Source organism: Mixophyes fleayi, chromosome 7 (genome assembly GCF_038048845.1).
Source record: "Mixophyes fleayi isolate aMixFle1 chromosome 7, aMixFle1.hap1, whole genome shotgun sequence".
In the NCBI taxonomy this organism is placed as follows: Eukaryota; Metazoa; Chordata; class Amphibia; order Anura; family Limnodynastidae; genus Mixophyes; species Mixophyes fleayi.
The window spans coordinates 125,859,372-125,883,475 of record NC_134408.1 but is presented as its reverse complement, the minus strand read 5'-3'; the positions used below and the strand labels follow the sequence as shown (position 1 = coordinate 125,883,475).

Genomic DNA, 24,104 nt, shown 5'->3' with positions numbered 1-24,104 from the left:
TATAACTTGAAAGGCAGCATTGGGGTGGGAGGGGCGGAAGTACATTTTTAGCTGTACCATTTGCACCAGCTACAGGACAGGTAAGTGCCAACTGATCGTAATAACTGTAGTGGCAGTGTTTTTGTATTAAATACTACACGTATGCGTGCCACTAGACCAGGCCTGGCCAACCGGTGGCTCCCCAGGTGTTGTGAAACTACAAGCCCCAGCATGCTTTGCCAGTAGATAGCCAGTTGATAGCTGGCAGGGCATGCTGGGACTTGTAGTTTCACAAACACCGGGAGAGCCACAGGTTGGCCAGGCCTGTCTGCACTAGAACTTGTGTATGCCAGTAAGAGAGAATATAAAAACATATTGTATGTACAGTATGCATTAAGAACATGCTGATTTATGTATTTAATGTAAAAATATATATATATTTTTTTAAAACACATATTTTGAGTTGTTAATTTATTATTTTTTGCATGCGTTATATTGCGCATATGCAGATCCTGCACTGTGCTCGTAACATTCAAGCAGAATGTATTTACAGCCAGATTCAAATTAAAATGTATCCACTTGGATTTAAATACAGGCGGAACTATGCTCAAGTTCCGTGCTCATTTAAAAAACGCAAGTTGCCTGCAGGTTACATCTGAAGATGAACCAGGCCCATCATGTATAAAACACACTGTAAAGAAAGCTGGTAGGTTTTGTTTTTTAAAATAATAAATAAATAGTAAGTGAAATAACAGTAAAAATACAGATTACTGCCCTTCAGAAGTAGCAACATTGTGTACATGTCATTCACTGACACAAAAATGATTTCGATAACAAACAGAATGAAGATGACCCTCCTGATAATAATGGTCCCAGCCCCCACCTTTTGTTAGACCCATCCAAACACCCATATTCCCCTCCATCCATACACACATATTCAGGGACCCTTGGGGCAAGCTTTTAGAAAACATTTTATTACAAGAAAACGTAATGAGACACAAGAAGATCTCCTGGATAGTACTGCAGGCGCTGGATCGCACTGGATCATGGGTCCTAGGTCTGCACACTCACATGCGCTCTGCACATAAGCACCAATGTAAAATATGGGTCAGACCAAACTGCCGGAACTTTGTGCATACAAGTCCCTCATTTACAAAGCACTAAACAGCCCAGATGAAGGGCAGAATCCTCTATAGTGATGTCAGATACCAAGAAATGCATTTGTTTGAGGAATAAGATCATACATGCCAACTCTCCTGGAATGTCCGGGAGACTCCTGAATTCTGGGTAGGTCTCTTGGAATCCCGGGAGAGCTGGCATTTCTCCCGCATCAGAGCCGGCATGGAGTTGTGTATGGGCGGAGGGGGCGGGGCTTCTCTAATCGTGGCATGTTGGTCCCGCCCCCAGTGACGTAATGCCTGCTTTGGGTCCAAAATGAGGCAATTCGCGAAGCCTCACCCCCTCCCGCCCTTTCCCTTCAGTGATCTCCCGGAGGGAGCCAGCCAAAAATAGGCAAGTAAGAATAAGATGGAGGCACCGGAGGAGCAGACCAGCCAATGGGAGGAGATAGGCGGAGCTAAGTGCAGAGTAGGCGTTTTGTGGAGAAGTGCAAAAATGAGACTAATTGTGGGGAGTGAAATTATTAAAATGAGAAAAATAGGTAAAGAGGGTGCATATGTTTTTTAAAGTAGTAATACTGATGTGGTAGGAGACTGGATCTTGATGTGACAATTACACTTTGAACAATGAACCTTTCCAGATTTAAACACCTAGACGCACTTTTAGTTTGCAGAAGTGGCTCCCAAGACAGCAAAGTCGGCATGTACCCTATAGGGACACAGGCAGGGCCTTATGTAGAGTTGGATGCAAGTCCATTTGCGTAGCGTAAAATCGGTATTTCACTACTGCAAATGTGGACATGAAAGACTTGTGCTTGAGTCTGTAGGCAGAGATAGTCACATCTTGTGTATACAACTCCTTATGGTTACATGGATGGGGGGGAGGTACAGGGCGTGCAGTGCAGAGACAAAGTACGATAAGGGTGAGTTCTAGTAAATGTGACTGACGTAGACCTGGACTGAGACACAGATACGACCTGTCAGGAAACATCCGTTACAGGTGTTTTATACCAGCTGCAAATTACAATCTGCTAATGATGGCGATCAGCTAAGATGCGTCCAACTCATCACACTATGTAAAATGTTTTTTCGGATACACGGAAGTTACGTCTAAATATCCATGACCCCCATCCCCCGTGTGCTTTGTAAATGAGACCCACTGTTTTTCTGTGCTTTGTCCATATTGTGCACCACTTCCTATGTGGACATCAAACACCTTGATTATCGGGTTCAATGAGTTCTAAACGCTGAAACATCTTATTTCTGAACCCAGTAAAAGTTTGAGAACATTATGCATATTTAGTAACTCTTAAATTGGGGCAACCAGCTTACAACATTTTATGGTATATTTCTGGAGTATGACTAATTACACAGAGGAAATAATCACGGCTCCCTCTAAGCTGTGTGCTCAGATTGTAAATGAGATACAGAGGAATATAATCAGAATCCCACCCCAAAGGGCTGCATTGGGATTCTGCTGCTCAGTGTAACCTGCACTTAACACTATTAGTTCCAGAATGTACAGCTAGACGGAACGTTAGATAGAATCTTGGAAACCCCTCCAGCTACAAATGGCTTAGTTGGACCATTATGGATGTAACATGATGTCAGATTTGATCACTTACCCGTCACCTGGTGACTCTACAACCCAGAGAATTCACATTTCTCTCCTATACTAAATATATTTCCATGGTGCTGTCAAGGGGATATGGTATTTAAATATAAATGACTAGTTATTATATTGGGTGTTAGTGCCAATGCAAAGTGAATATCTTGTTCCTCTCTATTATAATCATACTCCACATCTGCCAGCAGGTCTAAAAATGTCTGGTTATCAAGACAAATACACAAGTTCTCTCTTTGGCATCAGACTTTGTGCCAAGTCCTTGATGTGACATCTTTGGATAAGGAATTAGACAATGGATCTGAATCTGAAACAAAACTTCACACTTATCATGCTTATCCTAGGGAGAGGTGGCAGAGAACAGTACTTAGGATAAAATCTTGTCTAACATCAGCGTGGGCTGACATCTGAGTTAGCAGGGCCCTGTGCACACATCGCAGCCTTTAATTTGGAATGGATTAAATCATATGTAGCTTTTAGTCTTTTATGCACGTGCTGCTGTCAGGGAACTGCCGCACTTCAAGAAAATAAAAAACATGACATGAATTCTGTTAGAATTCATTAAACTGAACTATATGTTTCATAGATAAAGGATTTAATCAGGGTCATTTTAAGCTATTTGCCATAAGTGCAGTTGCACTGGGCTCTAACTAGTAGGGCATCCTGTAATAAACTCTTTATATCCCTGTGCCAATCGTACGCCAAGCATACTCCATAACACATCGAGATCCATGCATGCCAACCATACAAATGGCTGTACTGATTGTTACATGTTGGTATGAATCAGATCACTGGGAGGCAGAGTAGGAGAGGTCATCAATGTACCTATTATAAGTCAGACTGAGGCAGCAGTTTCTGGGAAAAAGCAACGTGTAGGCAATAAGACTAATTGACTAGCTTCAAATGCCTATATGAGTGGTTTCTATCATCTATCTATTGGTAGATGTAATAATGATAAAAGAGACACTATTTGGGTTTTACAATGAACTCTACACTGATAGAAATAATTATATTGATTTGTGTAATTGATAAGAGGGGCCCTGTTTCAGCGGATCCCCCAGACAGCAGAATATCCAGTGCACACCTGGGAGCATGTAAGTAGTTTTAAGGTAGGAGAGAACGAGAAAGGGACATAGACAAGTGTTTGCCACCTGAAATCCATGTGAAAATATCACACGAAGGTGGAAGTAACCACAGTGTTGGACCCAGGGCCTCATCATCCTCTACTCATTGCAGTATGATACATCCAGCCTTAACACACTCCTGTTGATGTTAGAGACTATCCAAAGAGTGATCAACTATATTCCAGCATTGGAGTTCTTTCATGTGTAACTAAACCTCTGATATTAAACTATAGTGTATGAAATATACTAATAACCGACATGCTCTTGTATTGTCACCAAGTCACTGAGGCCCTTCTGTCACCCCGGCTCTTACTGGTCCACATCAGAGACGTCTCGTACTGGGAGGTGTACAGTGCTTGCCTCTACGTGTGCTGGGAGGTGTACAGTGTTTGCCTCTACGTGTGCTGGGAGGTGTACAGTGTTTGCCTCTACGTGTGCTGGGAGGTGTACAGTGTTTGCCTCTTTGTGTGCTGGGAGGTGTACAGTGTTTGCCTCAACGTGTGCTGGGAGGTGTACAGTGTTTGCCTCTACGTGTGCTGGGAGGTGTACAGTGTTTGCCTCTACATGTGCTGGGAGGTGTACAGTGTTTGCCTCTACGTGTGCTGGGAGGTGTACAGTGTTTGCCTCTACGTGTGCTGTGAGGTGTATAGTGTTTGCCTCTACGTGTGCTGGGAGGTGTACAGTGTTTGCCTCTACGTGTGCTGGGAGGTGTACAGTGTTTGCCTCAACGTGTGCTGGGAGGTGTACAGTGTTTGCCTCTACGTGTGCTGGGAGGTGTACAGTGTTTGCCTCTACGTGTGCTGGGAGGTGTACAGTGTTTGCCTCTACGTGTGCTGGGAGGTGTACAGTGTTTGCCTCTACGTGTGCTGGGAGGTGTACAGTGTTTGCCTCTACGTGTGCTGGGAGGTGTACAGTGTTTGCCTCTTTGTGTGCTGGGAGGTGTACAGTGTTTGCCTCAACGTGTGCTGGGAGGTGTACAGTGTTTGCCTCTACGTGTGCTGGGAGGTGTACAGTGTTTGCCTCTACATGTGCTGGGAGGTGTACAGTGTTTGCCTCTACGTGTGCTGGGAGGTGTACAGTGTTTGCCTCTACGTGTGCTGTGAGGTGTATAGTGTTTGCCTCTACGTGTGCTGGGAGGTGTACAGTGTTTGCCTCTACGTGTGCTGGGAGGTGTACAGTGTTTGCCTCAACGTGTGCTGGGAGGTGTACAGTGTTTGCCTCTACGTGTGCTGGGAGGTGTACAGTGTTTGCCTCTACGTGTGCTGGGAGGTGTACAGTGTTTGCCTCTACGTGTGCTGGGAGGTGTACAGTGTTTGCCTCTACGTGTGCTGGGAGGTGTACAGTGTTTGCCTCTACGTGTGCTGGGAGGTGTACAGTGTTTGCCTCTTTGTGTGCTGGGAGGTGTACAGTGTTTGCCTCTTCGTGTGCTGGGAGGTGTACAGTGTTTGCCTCTTTGTGTGCTGGGAGGTATACAGTGTTTGCCTCTTCGTGTGCTGGGAGGTGTACAGTGTTTGCCTCTTCAGCAATTTAGGGGAGGCAGGCTATGCACTCTTTAAATGGTGATAGCCCCCAATCAGAGTTTTGTACATAATCAAACGAAGAGAGGAGGACCAGGAGGAGACACTGGAGGTTGGGGAACAGCAGAGTCAAACTGATGAGTAGGAGTGCATTTCCTTTCTGACTTGCATGGGGAGGCTTTGCCGTTAAATGGGTGAAACCACAGTGTGTGCCCTAAAATGTGTGAGGATTCAAAGCAGAAAGGAGTGACCTTTTCAGTGTTCAGTCATATTGGTGCATTTTGATGCATATATAGAATAAGAATAGAAGAGGTAATTGCTGATTGTAGACCTAACTGGTTGCAATGTTAAAACTTCTATAGATAACTGAGGCATTGTGTTCAGCAGACTTATTACATACATGCCACTGTGTACATTGATTTCTGGACTGACATATGGATCACTGATCCCTATTACTCACCAGGGGCTTGTTCTGCTTTTGTCCTGAGCACAAGAACATGGTCCCATAAATACAGAGCATCTATATAAAGGTGTCCTTAATGACAACACCTATTACATGGACACAGTCAGTAGGGATGTATGTACCACATTAGCCATCTAAGTACATGCCGAGGGCAGAAGTAAATGATTACATGTATATTTTATTTCCTTTTTTACTATTATTTTTATTTTGTCTATCTATACCAACAACCTATTTTTCCCTTAAAAATACTTAAGGTTGGGGTCTTAGATAGAGAGACATTTATTATGGCATGTAGATTTCTCCATCTAGAGCTACCATACATAGGTTTCTTTTGGGTGACACATGCAGTTATCCAACTCATCCTGTTAGTCTGGATCAGGAATCAGGATGGAATACTAGGAAATAAATTGAGTTACCAAATTAAATAGGAAGAGTTGGGATGTCCTGGAAAAACTTGGACATATGGGAACACCAATCAGGAAGTCTTGATTCTGTTACATGAAACTAATGAGTAATTTGTATTGATGGGAACTGCAAGAACTGTTTCATTTTAAACAATCCTTGTCTAAAAAGTTCTAAAAAAGTTCTGTCTTTACACTTATGAATGTAGACAGGGCTGCCATATGGGAGGGGTCCTATTGTAAGGTGCCCAGACTCACCAGGGGGCCCACCGCCCACTGATGATCCCAGCAGCAGCAAGCTTCTCTTTACTGGCCATGAAGGGAATGTAAAGGGCATGTAGGGAGGTCTTAGGGGGATGTGAGGGGCATTTGGGAGGTCTGTGTGGCACATGGGGATGTCTGAGGGACATGTAAGAGACATGTGGGAAAGTCTGATGGCATGTGGGGAGGTCTGATGAGATGTGGGGAGGTCTGATGGCACGTGGGGAGGTCTGATGACATGTTGGAAGGTCTGATGGCATGTGGGAAGGTCTGATGGCATGTGGGAAGGTCTCATGGCATGTGGGGAGGTCTGATGACATGTGGGGAGGTCTGATGACATGTGGGAAGATCTGATGGCACGTGGGGAGGTCTATGACATGTGGGGAGGTCTGATGGCACGTGGGGAGGTCTGATGACATGTAGGGAGGTCTGATGACATATGGGAAGATCTGATGGCATGTGGGTATTTCTGATGACATGTGGGATGTTCTGATGGCACGTGGGGAGGTCTGATGACATGTGGGAAGGTCTGATGACATATGGGAAGATCTGATGGCATGTGGGGAGGTCTGATGACATGTGGGGAGCTCTGATGACATTTGGGAGGTGTGATGGCACGTGGGGAGGTCTGGTGACATGTGGGAAGGTCTGATGGCACGTGGGAAGGTCTGATGGCACGTGGGAAGGTCTGATAGCATGTGGGACGGTCTGATGGCACGTGGGGAGGTCTGATGGCACGTGGGGAGGTCTGATGACATGTGGGAAGGTCTGATGGCACGTGGGGAGCTCTGAAGGCATGTGGGGAGTTCTGATGACATGTGGGAAGGTCTGATGACCTGTGGGGAGGTCTTGGGGCCATGTGGTTTTTCTGGGTGCCAGGCATCCACCAGCCCGGGGGTGGGGACTGGTCAAGGAGAAGGGGGATGGGGCCCTGTCATTTGTTCTGGGTCCCATAATTTCTGATGACACCCCTGAATGTAGGTAAGCACATGTAATATGTAATGTATTGTACAAACTGTCATAAATGCTGTATTTTGTTCCCATAGTAAATTTGATCCTTTGCTGCCATAATGCTTCAGAAATACACGTATAGTGCAGTTGAGCTAATTTTGTAAATGCAATTTATTCAGTCACTGTGTGCAGCTAAAATATGCAAAACGAAAAGGTTTCCAGTTGCCTGGCAACTGGATGCAACCTCAGAGCCTCGATGGTGAACAAGAGAAACCGGTGGCAATAAATGAATATCCTGGCCAACATGGAGATATAATTATAGTTTGAGGCACTGAAAATATACAAATACTTGTCCAAAGATGAGGAAAATGATGATAATAAATTATAATTCAAGCAACATTCAATTTTATGTACTGTACGAAGGTAAGAAGACATTCACATACTCCCATGTAATATCAGCAGATTCAGGATTAAAAACACAGAAATTATGGCTACAGTTATCCAAATGGTCACCTTATACTTTCATTAGTTTTATTGTTGACTTATTGGTGATTTTAGTGTACTGCAAATATAGGCAAAAATTACATAGCCGTACTGTTAACACATAAATGATTAAAAAAAATATATAAGTATTTGAAAAAGCAAAGGTCATCTTTATTCTTGCAAATTGCATATGCAATGGTCTGTATTCATCATGAAACACGACAATATCCTCTATGTAAAACACACGTTATATAGAAGTAACACCACCCCTCTTACATACGTCACTAATCACTTCACATACTAAGGAATATACCTCATAAGGACAAAGTTGGTTATATATATTTTTACAAACTCATCACTGTACTTAGAATCTCTGGGCCTAAGCAGGTCAAAAGGCATATATGACATTTTACACTCTTTTCTTTATATAACATGACAACTGTTAGCCATTCTAACATCCTATGAATAGATGCCCTATTGTAGGTTATTACATAGAAAAACAATTTAACCATTTCACAGAATACAGAATAAAATCATTTGACTAACAGATTTTATACACATCAATATTGTTTTATACAACATATATTTGTACCATAATTTTTCTATTACAGTACTTCCAACTTGTGGTAACTGCTTCAATCATATTACATTTCATCAGTATGGGCCTGATTCATCATGGACACAAAACTACAAAATTCACATATATCAGACATACATATGCCCGTATTCAACAAGAAGCGGATCTGAAAATACGTTTGTTGATGAATACGAGTTTAGGTTCGTTCAGCTCTAACAGACAAGATATTGTAGGATATGTCCAATACATATGTGGAATTTTAAGTCAGAGAAGAACACACAGAAAAGAGAAACATTCAGTTATTGTCACATATTAAAATATAGTCAGTAATGACATAAAAACATTCTAACTTACATACAAAGCCTTCATCACTAGCAATCAACACTTACACCCAACCTATAGCCGGTGCAAGTAATACAACTGAAAATCACGTACCTTAGAGATACCAAAAGTTTGAATCGGACTCACTCGAGCTTTGCACACCTTTACAGTACATTGACTACATGTATACGCCCAGTCCCCTCCCCATTCCACCCATGACATCGTAGGCTGTAGTAAGGGTTCTAAGTTGAATTTGATGTTGCTGCGTTCTAAGGCGTATGGTTTGTTTCTGGGTCCGCACAGGTTGATTTTATGCAAAATATCTCACATATCGGTCTTTACGTGCCATAATGAGTCAGGCCCTCTGATGTCTGCTGGTGAGATATAAAGAGAGTTTAGGGCTTGCCCAAACAAGGTTTTTTTCGAGAGAACTCACGTTGCACTCCAAACGGAATACAACACGAGTATACCGCCGGTTCACTGGCATAAGCTGTGAATGTCAGAAAAAGTGGAGATGTTGCCTATAGCAACCAATCAGATTGTAGTTATCATTTATTTAGTACATTCTACAAGATGACAGCTAGAATCTGATTGGTTGCTATAGGCAACATCTCCACTTTTTCAAAATTACTTACTTTAGTAAATATCAGGGAGTTTAGTAAATAACTAGGGCTGTGTGACAGGGGCGACCGCCCAGGGTGCAATGCTGAAGGGGGGCGCAATTTAGGAATATTTTAGGATAATTTGGTTAAAATTGAGGGCTAGGGGGGCGGCATTTGTCTTTCTGGCCCAGGGCACTAGAATTCTAAGTTACGGCTCTGGTAAATATACCCCTTAGTGTTTTAGCCACTTGTAATATTTCCCAGCCAGGACAGGGATAAGATACATTGATAGCCCATCATTTGGCAAGCAAGAGAAATTGATATAAGCTACAGGCTTCTTATGTAATATTTTAAAAAGTACTAAGGAATCAACTAATTAATTTAGTGGATGCAGTTTATGGGGAGCAGGTGTTACTGTAATAATCAGACTTGTATTGCTAGTACTATCATGCAAAAGACTGTGAAAACTTATATGGCCCTTTGTTATCCTATGCCACTGTATACTCAGATATCTTACACTACTCTATGCCAGCACAAAGGCTTATGTTAACTTGAATGCAAATTGTGTTTCCGATGTATAATATGGTTTTTTTTTTACTCTGGGCAACGCACAGAGCACTTGTTCTGAATATAGTGGTGTGTGGGTATGCTCAGGTGTAAAAAACCCCACATATTTTATCCCAGAAATGGAGTTTACGTTCAGCTTAACGTAAGACCCACAGTGTGAAATACTTTGTGAAATCACACAGGGCGAAGACTGGGAGATGGATCACAAGTCTTCTTGTCCTTGGTCTCTGAAAGCTCTAATTCTTTCACTGCAAACTGCTGCTCAGAATAGCAACAGCACAGAGAAATAATGACATTATCCACCAAATAATATAAGGCATTGCAATTAATTACATGTCATATACTACGGCCTTGATGCTGTCTTTTGACATCGGTATCGACCAGGAAAAAATAATATCATCCCCAACCTCTATAAGGTTCCAGTTCTACTAGGCCCCCTAATCGCCCATGTCACAATATTAATTTACCCTTCTGGAATGTAAGGTTATGGAACAAATGAATGCATCATATAGAGGCAGTTACAGGAAAAGATACGGCTTGTATTATCCATTTTCTAGGAGCAAGCAACAGGAGGGCGAGGGAGAGTGGCCAGGCTATTAATCATACATCACTACTCCCTCTATCTGTCTGTTCAGTCCATAAACTTTGCCTGCAGGCTGTAATAGCATTGACTCATCCTGATCCCTCTTCCCAGTGGCTGATTAGTGAAGTGGAATCTGTCTTATCAACTTAATAAGAATTTGCCATTGCACTAAATGATGTAGATTAGTTTTTCCTTTGCACGGCTGGCTGGCTTCATTTTTTTTTTTAATGTCAGCTGATGTCATTTGGAGATCAACCTCCTGTAGTCAAATAATCCCCTTAAATAGTCCTTTCCGCAGGCCTGGTTAGTAGTTTGCAGGATAGCCTTACATCTCATCTATTGTTTCACAGCCAGAACTCCAGCCCAGAGTCAACATGCTGAGGGATGACAAGAGCACACCAGTGACTTGTTCTCTTTGTAATAATGTAGGCTTCCTGCAGAGGAACAACAGTTTGGAGGATAAGAGCAGGATCGTAAGTTCTTTCAAGGAAAGACAATCTTCCAAAAACCTCCTGGTCTGCGAGAATATCGAGAAAGAATCCAGGTTCAGGCGTGCGGAGGCAGACTTCTCCAACCTATATGCCAGAGGTAAGTCTTTTAGCTTATATCACAGTTCACTGGCTTGTAAAGCATTTCAAACCCAATGACCATACTCATCACTGCACTTTTTATGAATAATTAATTAATATGTAGAACTTTAATCAGCGTGAAAAACTCAGAATGTTTTATTTGACTGTGCATATTGTGATAAGAACAATTTAATTGAATATTTAATGATTACATCCATTTAAACTGTTAAATATTCGTGTTGCTTTTTCTACAAATGTCTTTTTTGTTACATACTTATAAGTTTATTTATTTATATAACATTTATAAAGCTTCAGTGTTGTGGGATTTGGTTGTCAAAAAATTAAATTTTATTTAAATATATGTCATGTTAATAATGTAATTGGAACATTTCATAGTGTACATGTTTGTTTACTAAAACCAATGTGATAGATTGAATGTGTGCACACATGTGTACGTGTTTGCGTGTATGCCACTAAAAGTGTATGTCATTTTACGGTGATCATATGTGTAGCATGGTTTTCAACCCTTGTAATTATTTGATTATAATTACTGTCAATTTCAGAAAATCTGCGTTACTTTGCTTATAGTTATTAGTTTAATAAAAATGTAGTCCTGCTTTGTTTTTAATGACCGGCACATTTAACTCACAGATTTTTACTGTCAGTAAATTTCCCGTCACCCTCCTAGCTATGATGGTATTGTAGAATGTTTTAAATTGTTGTTTTCTATCCCAAATAAGAAAGTTCTATTGTGAAATGTTATCAAATTGGATAGTTAGTCCTTTTGGCAGAAATAAATAACTTAGTAATAATAAGAATAAAGTTATGGATCACATACAGGAAGCCATTCTAAAACAGATTGTGTTGCTGCCTATGAAATAATATCTGTTTGTAAACACTTATGTCTGTATAATGCTTAAGTGCTTAATCACAGTAACACAAAGATGACTGGAAAAGAGAGGAGATTATAGAGAGAAATATGGTTAATTCCAAATGAGGAGCTGCTACGGCTGTCAGGGTGATGTGTGATAGTGCACTTAGGAGTTTGTGCAGACAATTTGTATTCTCCTAGCCCGAGTCATATATAAAGATCCTAGCACCTAGCAGACACCCGCCACTTGGTGATCCATCTTCTGAACTTAGATTTAGAGGCTGGCACCGCTAATAGCTCATTTGTTCTGCAGATTTACTGCCCGCCAAGAATGGTGAGGAATCCACCATGCAGTTTCTCCTGGAAGTGGTTGACATTCTCCTGAACTACGTAAGGAAAACCTTTGATAGATCCACTAAAGTCCTGGATTTCCACCATCCACACCAGCTCCTGGAAGGTATAGAAGGGTTTAACCTGGAGCTGTCAGACAACCCAGAGTCTCTGGAGCAAATCCTGGTGGACTGCAGGGACACTCTGAAGTATGGAGTAAGAACAGGTACATACCTAAGGAACTGTCATAAATAATTAGCCTTGTTACTGTTATCTATTGAGCTGTGCTGTTATTTATCGGGAGCAAATCTAGGGGTATATTTATTAAACTAGAGGTTTGAAAAGGAGGAGCTGTTGCCTATAGCAACCAATCAGATTCTAGTTATCATTTATTTAGTGCATTCTACAAAATGAGAATCCAGTTTAGTAAATATACCCCCAAGACTAAATTACCCGAGAAACACAAAAACACACAAAGGTGAATACAGCATAAACACAACATATTGCTATACAATGTGAAATTCAATTTTTCATAGACATTTTCAAAGCAACAATTGAAAAAGGAGTTTTAACCTAATCCTGAGTGATAGTGCAAATAAGTAACTCCTGTGCATAAGAAGTGACTTCTGGTAAATAATATTTACATTACAGTAGGGAGTTATTTAAACAAAAAATATTGATTTATTTAAACAAAAATAACTAACCAAATAACTAACACCAAATTATAACAATAATAATAATAATAATAATAAACATTTCGGAAACTCATTAATATCTCAATGTGTTTTCCAATATGAGACAATTATAAGACTCAGGCGTAGTTTTTAGAATGATTAAAACACACACATAAGTAAACAAAAGCACTATTGACTTCAAATACCTAGTGTGTTAAGTATCATAAAGTCCTATATATATATATTTACAAATGTGACATTACCCATTTCTATATAACATCAACAATTTCTGCTGAGTTTTCAGAATAAATGATGAGATGTGGGCATTGGAAGAACCGGGGCTGTGCGTATAATTGGACGTATGAGGCAGTTGTGTCAGGGCACAGCGTCTGTGGGGCAGAAAAATGTAGAGATTTAGGCGCATCCAACAAAAAAACACTACCACGCATGTGCAGAAAGCACCAAATCCGCCTGCATCTTGGACACGATTAACACTTGCAACAGCTTGTGACTCACTACAAGAGAATGGGAGGAATGTGGATTTGTGAAGGCGTGACCATGTAAATACATCCTAGTCGCAGTGAGGCGTAGACACAATACACGTCAAAACAGGGCTAAAACTGTGCGGCAGGAATAAGGTGGCGCAAGTAGTTAGCTAGCTGCAGGAACTGCTCGCAGCTCCATAGGGTATTAGGAGTGGGACGCGACTAGGGTTGCATGCCACTGGTAATACCCTACCAAGCTGCGGCACACTCCCACTCCCACACTTCTTACACAGACTTTGCGTCCAACTCTAAATGAGGTACCTTAGTGTTAAATATGCAAATGAACTTGTTTCAAATTCTAAATCATTGGTCTTTACCTTTGTGTTAGTTCTATTCATAATTAAAGTGACTCATTTCAACCCTTGTAGTATACACACTGCTTATGTTTATTTAATTTGCATAATGGATAGGAATGGAGCTATTTCATTTGCCACCTCAGGCAACAAAATGTCTAAGCAAATTTTAAGGACTAGCGACCATCATTTTATTTTTCATATTTTACAATACACAAAAGCACCATTACCACCAACACCATAAGAACCAAAACAGGTCTATACGGATCTACGGTCTTTATTAAACAGTAGGAAAACAAAAGCACTGCATTTGTGAAAAGAAGTCTAGGGGCTAGATTTACTAAGCTGCGGGTTTGAAAAAGTGGGGATGTTGCCTATAGCAACCAATCAGATTCTAGCTTTCATTCATTTAGTGCTTTCTACAAAATGACAGCTAGAATCTGATTGGTTGCTATAGGCAACATCCCCACTTTTATAAACCCGCTGCTTAGTAAATCTAGCCCTAAATCCTATTGTACATTTGCTCTTGAGTGAAGTGTAACTTAACAAGGTAAAGAGTTCATACAGTGTTGGCAGAGAAAAATAATAATTAATAATGTATTAAATATAAGCTGAACGCTGAACACTATCTAATATAACACCCAAATACTAGTTAGAACTGAGGAAAGAGAAAAGTTAAACAAAGAAAATTAGGTGACGGGATGAGACAAACAAATGTTGAATCAAGTGAAAAGCTTTTCCATGATTTTTAAAAAATACTTTACCTGCTTTTAACAAATGATACTCTTTTACGATTTCTTATAAAAGAGTATCAAGCTGAGAGTTTCTGGCGGGTTGGAAAAGTGGAGATGTTGCCTATAGCAACCAATAAGATTCTAGTTATCATTTATTTAGTCCATTCTACAAAATGACAGCTAGAATCTGGTTGCTATAGGTAACATCTCTACGTTCAAACCCGCCGGAAACTCTCAGCTTGATACATTTACCCCCGGGAACATTAATCCAGCATTAAATTACATATATGTATCTATATGAGCTTTGCTGCCTCACAGCACTGAGAACATGAGTTTGATTCCCGACCAGGGCCCTATCTGTGTGAAGTTTGTATGTTCTTCCCGTGTTTCCTCCAGGTGCTCCAGTTTCCACCCACGCTAACAAAAATTAACCCTAGTATGTCTGTGCTTGGAAATTTTGACTATAAGTTCCAGCGCTGTGTAATATGGTAGCGCTGTATTCTAATAATCTACTATGCTGTAGTATTTACTTATATCTGTCTATCTATCTATATATATATATATATATATATATATATATATATATATATATATATATATATATATATATACATATACATATACATATATGAGTTGAGTACCAGGAGCCTCCTTTGGTAACACTTTGCTAAAAAGATTGTCATTCTCATAAAACACCAAACTTAAAGCGTCGCGGGGGAAACATCTCATTAGCTTAAACTGCAGTGAATGTGAACGGATTGTACTTCCCGTACACCAGGGGCCTGGATATATAGACCCACTGTGAGATATGAAGCGTGCACACTCGTTGTGAGAGGGGCTGGGGGGACAGCCCTGTGTTCATTATCCTCTTTATGGATAATGAGCTGCAGCTATGCACGTAATGTGTAGTCTAAATCTTAATGAGAATGAGTTTTAATATGCCAAGTCCATAATGACAAATTACTTCATGGTTAACGTTCCTTAAACGAATCAAAACGGCTGTAAAATCTCGATGTGTTTACAAACTAGATATATTTTTGGGGGTTTTGGCAAATACACCTGAAAGTCTAAAATTATTATAAGTATGTTACATATTTGTAAAGCCGTGCAACTGTGGAGAGAAGTGTACATTTCAAGAAGTGGAAACGTTTTCATATAGTTATATATATATATATATATATATATATATACATTTTTGCTGCTAAACTACACTCTTCCCCATTCAACCTACGTTTCTTGCTCTGGATGTGAGTTCCTCAGCCATGTTCAGTGGTGCACGCAGGGGGGGTTTCTGAGTCTCTAGAAAACCCCCCCTGCGCTAACTAAGTGGCCACTGTCCTATACAGCAGCCGCGGCACTGTCAAAGAAGCGTCCGCGGCGGTGCTGTAGTGTATACAGCACCGCCGCAGACGCTTCTTAGACAGCGCCGCGGCTGCTGTATAGGACAGCAGCCCCCCCCGAAACCCCCCTCCCCCCGACAATCCTCCGTGCGCCCCTGATGTTGGAGTACGTTGGGCACACACATAATCTCAGTGGGTTTGGCTCATGGTATATCTCAAAATAATGATTAGTTTACGCAGCAGACAGATATTACGTAGCGCTGTACATTAAATTAATCATTATACAAATAAATAACATACAATAGCAGGAAGGCAACAATGGCAATAATCTACAACATAGACCAAATGACACAAGTCACCATTATAGGATCCTTCATCACCTGCCAGCCGTGGCACAACACTTTCTTACCAGGGCTGTATTTACAGTTCAGAAGAACAGACCGGGGCTCTCAGCACCAGGTGGAACTGCATTGTCAGAACTCACCCTTAGCCATAGTCACCGTGCCCCCTGTAGTTACACCACTGCTTTTAACTTTATTATTACAATTATACTTTATTTATAAAGCACTGATTTATTATGTTGCACATTAAGGGCTCATGATACAAACAAATTGTATACAGTGTGATGACGCAGAATGTAAAGATGGCCCTGCCCGCATGAGCTGACAATCTAAAAGGCACACTTGATGCATAAGGTATCGGAATAACACATACTTGCCAACTGTCACGGAATGTTCGTGAGACTCCCAAATTTCAGGTAAGTCTCCTGGACTCCCTAGGAGACTGGGGCAACCTCCCGCATCTACCCACTTCCTAGTGAAGTGGGCAGAATTAGTGCTGCAATGACGCGATTCTTAGGGAATCGCGTCATTTTGCCCCCCACTGTAAAATGACACGTTTGCGGCATTATGTCACAGGAGCAGGGCTAAATATGACAAGATGTTCTAATCCCCGTCCCCTCCACCCATACCCCTCTGGGAACTCCCGGAGGGGAACCTGAAAAAGTTGGCAAGTTAGGAATAACAGCTGTTGGTAGGTAAAGTGTGTGTTACTTTGCTCCCATATCCACAGAAAGTTTATCTGGAGATATTTGCAACTGCAAAGATCAGAAACATTAAAGGCTCCATTGCTGGGAGAGGTAGGTGTCCTGTAGGATACGATCTGTGTTTTGCTTGTGGCGTGCGGGACAATTACCTAAGAAAACAATAGTTTTCATGCACCTGCTACATGTAAATACACATTATCCTGGCAGTTGTGTTAATAATGAGAATGGCTTATTGTTTAACAATGAGTAGAAATCCAATATCAATGTTATTATAGCTCAGTCAGGCTTGTTGTGTGTCTATATGCACCAGATATACACAAAGCTGCACCATTTTTACTCTATCCGCCTCATTAAATGTAATCTAAATGTGCAGCTAATTAAAACAGTTCACTTTCCACTAATGGCAGTCCTTCTATTGTGTATTCCTGGGTAATCTGTTTGGTCATTAGCATTAATAACCCCGTAGCTTTTACATCCTGCACTAGAGTTTGCTTTTAGCAGAAGATCTGTCAGTGAAGGCAGATTATGTGGCTGCTCATATTGCAGAAGCTGTTTATGATCCGGTCGTCTGATTTATGGACCGGTATATGGACTGAATAGGTTTTATCCACCAGCAACTGCTCATTTCGTGTTTTATTTTGTGTTTGCCAAATACATTTTATAGGCACAGATGTCAGACTTGCCGTTACATTATGAAGCTAGTTTAGTATCACAAAACATATAGAAAGTTTTCAGCTGTTGTCCAGCTTGTGGAGACGCTCTAGCGCTCAGGACCCTCTCCCTTTCAGTCATAGTTACTGTACTGCTATTGTATTGATGTATGTTGTATAGTGCTGTGGAATATGTTGGCGCTATATATATATAAATCATGGCAATAATAAAAATAAGCATTGAACTGTCAACCACTTGACCACTTGATGCACCACAGGTGTCCCCAGAATATCATGTCACTTCTCAGTCGCAGTAATTGCCTAATGGCCCTGGGACACATTACCGCAGGAGCAGAGCAAACGCTGATTCTTCTCCTTTGTGATGTTCTGTGCCATTGAATTGAACTTTAGAAGCCAAGATGGCAGCTTTTGCAGAGGCACGCAGGATTGCCCTGGAAGAAGGGCAGTTTGGGTAGTGACATTTGGATAATGAGATAGTTTCAAAGGCATAAGGTGCCAAGCAAAAGTGCAAAAACAAGATTTCCCCTGTGCAGGCAATATATTGGCACAAGTCGCAGGATGTGGAGATTTAGTAAATTGGAGGAGTTTACACAGCACAGCAGGTATTGTTTAAAATGACACCTTATAGGTGGTATTAACTGATATGCCAGTGGGGGGTGCTGCTTGCACACAAGCTGGTGGTACCAATAAAATAATATGTCATTGATGGATTATGCTCTTTAAGGAACAATCTGGGCATTGAAGCTGCCCACGTACATTTGTGGAAGTGGTCTGTGCATGCATCCCGCATCCATTCCATTCAGCTCAATGGGCCTGAGTCATTAAGGAGAGCAAGCAAAAAAAGAAGTAACTTTGCACCTTGACAATACCATTCTGCATTGGAGGGGGAGGTAAATTTCAAATGTGGGGATAGATTTATAATTGGGGTAGGGCATGTCCTAGATCAAGTTTAAATTTTAGTGTAAAAATAAAGCTATCAAGTATTTGCGTGTTACATGAAAAACAGCCAGTATTTTCCTTATGTACAAAATAATAAACTTATTTGCACCCCTTGGATTGTAACATGGTTTGTCCAGAATCAAATTTACTTCTTTTTTTTGCCTTGCTCTCTTTAATGACTCAGGGCCAATATGTTTAAACACAAGTGACTGACCCCCAGACTCCACCTACCTAAAACCGACTACAGACATTAGCGTTCAATTAAATAGGAGCTCCAAAAATAACAACAAAATAGCATTTGTCATTCTTCGGCACAGTTATTATTGCCACTCATACAATTATCTTTGTTTTTATACATACAGCAATGGAATCAATTAAAGTACACAATGCAATGATTACTCTTCAGTTTCACTTAAGACAAAATAAATTTAGTAGAGAATAAGTCTCATTTTATAATAACAATGTTATCTCCCACTTTATAGGTCATCCTCGTTTTTTCAACCAGCTTTCAACTGGACTTGACATTATTGGTTTGGCTGGAGAATGGCTGACGTCAGCGGCAAATACAAACATGTAAGTTCTCAAATGTTCTTATAATTCCGTTCAAATCATGGTTACATTTAAATGCACCGGACAAGAACCTCAACACAAATGTGCGCACAGCTGTTGGGAAGAATAGATAGGGTTAAAGTAGAGGTAGAATAAAAACATGTTTTGATATAGTTCAATGGAGAGTGAAATTCACCATTTTACATATACTCAGCTTAGTTTACAGATCATATAATTTAAAAGATTTGTCTTCGGTCTCACTATATACAGCACAATACCGTCCACTTTAGCAGTAAGGGCTGAGATTACAGAACTGATGTCAGCATAAAATACCACTTTATCACTCATTTCTATGAATAGATGATCCTAAGATAGTGTTAGTGTTTTTTACTTTTTACTCACATAGAAAACATAGACATAGAAAACTGTTTTCATCCCCTTTAATGCATCAATCAGTAGTGTAGTGTAACCCGTTCAGAAGACTATGCTAATGACACAATTTATTTTACTAGAAGGTTTGCCATTAAAACACTGATATATTCTCCATAAAGGCACAAGACAATACTCTACACAATAGTAAGGTGATGTTGACGATACAGTTTTTTTACCGATATTACAGTATAACGTAATACAGATTTTTGCTCCTCTATAGGTTGTGAGCAAAAATCAGCCTTTCTTCTGTAAAAAAACATCTGCGCAAGGTACTTCGCAGCTGTTCCGGAGGCACCTTGCGCATATTTTTTAATAATTGAGTCTGCCCCCAGGTGTGGAAACACCCATAGGGGCACATGAACAGCACAGCATACGTCTGATGTTATTTAGGTGCGTTACACTGTTTGTCATCATTTTACTGTCACGGGATGTGCACCTACTTTGGAAGTGACTGTGCAGGAGTCAATACTGGCAGAACTACCTCCACTGTAGGGTTTGTGACTGCTACGGGGCCTGGAGGGGGTCAGCAGTACCAGGCAAACTGCTGGGCAAAAGAGCAATATTTGGGGGAGCGTCTGACCATGTATATGAGAGCAGAGTGGAGGCCTCTTCTGAGCATACTGGATGGCGAATGTTCAGAAAAGGTTCCCTATAAGCACTTATGAGCATGCATGGGTCCAGTGCATGCTCAGAAGGACATATCGGAGGCCTCATCTGAGCATGCTGAGCAGAGCCAGGGCTCTTCTGAGAGTGCGCTGGACCGGTACATGCTCAGAAGGACATATCGGAGGCCTCATCTCACCATGCTGAGCAGAGCCGGGGCTCTTCTGAGAGTGCGCTGGTCCAGTACACACTCAGAAGGGCATATTGGAGGCCTCATCTGGGCATGCTGAGCAGAGCCAGGGCTCTTCTGAGAGTGCGCTGGTCCGGTACACACTCAGAAGGACATATCGGAGGCCTCATCTCACCATGCTGAGCAGAGCAGGGGCTCTTCTGAGAGTGCGCTGGTCCGGTACAAGCTCAGAAGAGCAGACCTGGGACTTTTTGATGCATTTGTGATCTAACATTCTCAGAAGAGGACTCCACACTGCCTTCAGCTGCATCGCTAGGCCCAGCCCCATACTTTGCTATAGGGGCCCACAATGCAGTGTTTTCCAGCTACACTTAATCCCACCACCTGGGTTTCTTATGGACTGGTTCCCACCATTCTATTCTTAAACTATTAAAATGTAGCACTACCTATATCTCCTGCATTTACATGGACCACCAGTACAATGGTTTGGTAAAAGTGCATAGAATACGTGCTAAAACCTCATCACTAAAAATGTGTATAAAGCGCATGTTAGTATTCATGTATCCATTAGTCATATTCCCAGTGCATATGTGTGAGTACGCTGTCAGTTTGGAAATGACTGTGGTCAACCAATAGTGACATACACAGCACGATGGCTTAGTGATTAGCACTTCTGCCTTACAGTACCGGGGTCATGAGTTTGGTTTCTGACCATGGCTTTATCTGTATGGAGTTTGTATGTTCTCCCCGTGTTTGCGTGGATTTCTTCCGGGTGCTCCGGTTTCCTCCAACACTCCAAAAACATACTGGTAGGTTAATTGGCTGCTATCAAATTGACCCTAGTCTATCTGTGTGTATGTTAGGGAATTTAGACTGTAAGCTCCTATGAGACAGGGACTGATGTGAATGAGTTCTCTGTACAGCCCTGCGGAATTAGTGGCGCTATATAAATAGATGATGATGATTATAGGCAGATTATGGGTTGGCATTATACATAGTACACATTCATATAATGTGATACAAACGGTGATGGAAGTGGGGGTGTATACGGGGTACGCCATATCGTCACTTCTCCTACTGCCTTCATTGTAGCACTATCACATTCCATTCACTTCCATTCTCATTACATTCTAAATTTACATACAGCCACTTCTAAATTTCCACGTCGACCACTGGATACAAAAACACTTTACTTTCATTTTATCAACAAACAGGATTACTTTTACTACTAATAACAATAGATCAGTAAATACTCTGATTAGCTACATAGCACATATTACACAGTTATTATTTTATATAGAAAACTGTTTAATTCATTTTATTACCATTTTGCAATTAAAAGTGCATCTATTGTACACTGTAACTATATGCATGAAAGAAAAGTATATAGTAACTTATAAAATTGTTTACTGCCAGTGCAGTCATTCAAACAAAACAGCTGTTGGCAATTTTAAATTGTGTATTGATTTGTGCATGGTCTGAAAAGAAAACAGATACAATATATATATATATATATATATATATATATATATATATATATATATATATATGGAATTGTTTACCATTATATCTCCATCGGAGCCATAATTTTACCCAAATGAGAAAATACACTGTGTACAACTCTGTACCGTGAATAGTTCCACTTGATTTTAGGAAGCACTAGGTTTAAAGGAGATTTAGCACAAAAGTTTAACTTACATATTTACTGATTGTAAGTGTTTAAAATGTTACACTGTTGTATGCTGTACACAGATTTGTTCAGGCATAGGGGTCTGTTTATTAAGACCCTGTGTTGTGGAAGAGTTCCTATTGCTGCCTGTCGCAGCTATAGAGAGCATTCTATTGGGCAATTTAAAAATTAGAGGTCACCAGGGCAGCCGAGCGATGCTCGCTCCCCAGCGATACTGACTGGCAGGGGTAAGTGGAGTCCCGCCAGGCCAGTGAAGGGTCCTTCTTCTGCGTCCTTCTTCCAGTTCTGTAGTTGGACTTTCAGTTACTGATTCAATGAAAAACAATTATAATAAACTTATTTAAATTTGTAACAAAATGTTTTGGTGTTTTTTAAACTTTATTTAAAAATAGGAAAAAATGCTTTATTGTATTCATACAGTATTTTTACCTCTAGTGACCCCTGGCTAACGTCAACCTGAGATGTCAATCAGAGGACAGCAGTGGTCCCGCCAATGTCCTTGTTAAATAGGCTTTCTCATACTTCGCCGGATCTAGGGGTTTTACTACTGCCTGCCCAATCAGGGTTTCAATGTAGTCTTTTCTGCATGTATACAGGGAGACAATGTAACTTGTACAAGGTCACAAGGAGCTTACGTTAGGATTTAAATAAGGGGTTTCAGTAAGTTTCTCAGTGTTGACCAGAACCCTTAGCTGCTATACGTTTGGATAATTTTACTTCTTAGCTGTTACTACAAATTCGTCATAGATTACAACCTATTTAATCACAGCAAATTATCTCAGAATTTTTGTGCTTGAGACCAGTGTCCTCTGTATAAATAACACATTGATTGACAGATGTCTCAGCATTTACCATTGATCACAAAGCTGCCAAGGAAAGTATGCCATGGGTATGTCATGAGTATGCCATGGGTATGTCATGGGTATGTCATGGGTATGTCATGAGTATGTCATGAGTATGCCATGGGTATGTCATGAGTATGCCATGGGTATGTCATGAGTATGTCATGGGTATGTCATGGGTATGTCATGAGTATGTCATGAGTATGTCATGGGTATGTCATGAGTATGCCATGGGTATGTCATGAGTATGCCATGGGTATGTCATGAGTATGTCATGAGTATGTCATGGGTATGTCATGAGTATGTCATGGGTATGTCATGAGTATGTCATGGGTATGTCATGAGTATGCCATGGGTATGTCATGAGTATGCCATGGGTAAGTTCTCCACAACCTGTCTATCAATGTCTGTGGACATCTATCTATCTATCTATCTATCTATCTATCTATCTACCTATCTATCTATTTATCTATCTATCTATCTATCTATCTACCTATCTATCTATTTATCTATCTATCTACCTATCTATCTATCTATCTATCTATCTACCTATCTATCTATTTATCTATCTCATATCTATCTATCTATCTATGTCATATCTATCTATCTATCTATCTATCTCATATCTATCTATTTATCTATCTCATATCTATCTATCTATCTATCTATCTCATATCAATCTAATTCATATCTATATATTTATCTATCTATCTCATATCTATTTATCTTATATCTGTCTCTCTATCTCATATCTATCTACTTTATCTCATATCTATCTATCTATCTATCTATCTATCTATCTATCTATCTATCTATCTATCTCATATCTATCTATCTATCTCATATCTATCTATCTATCTATCTATCTATCTCATATTTATATATCTGTCTATTTAATATCTTTCTCATATCTATCTATCTATCTATCTATCTCATATCTATATATTTATCTATCTATCTAATATCTATCTGTCTCAAATCTATCTATCAATCTATTAATCTATCCATCTCATATCTATTTATCTTATATCTATCTGTCTCTCTATCTCATATCTATCTATCTATCTATCTATCTATCTATCTCATATTATGAAAAACAAGCTATAATTCTCCTTGGCTTTTAAAATCTGCACTGTATTACTACATTAAAGTAATTAACATTTGTATCGATTGTTCACCTTAGTTTCAAACGTAGTTTGTTTAGTGTTCAGTTCGA

The 24,104-nt window shown here is 40.4% G+C and overlaps 1 protein-coding gene across 2 annotated transcripts in view; it reads left to right on the top strand.

Moving 5' to 3' along the window:
• Positions 1-24,104, top strand: part of GAD1 (glutamate decarboxylase 1) — a 64,982-nt gene that overhangs the window by 19,677 nt on the left and 21,201 nt on the right. For both annotated transcript variants that reach the window (XM_075180665.1, XM_075180664.1), the window contains exons 4-6: positions 11,001-11,159; positions 12,325-12,567; positions 19,065-19,155. In XM_075180665.1, the coding sequence (XP_075036766.1) occupies positions 11,001-11,159; positions 12,325-12,567; positions 19,065-19,155 (493 nt within the window). The remainder of the gene's footprint in view (positions 1-11,000; positions 11,160-12,324; positions 12,568-19,064; positions 19,156-24,104) is intronic.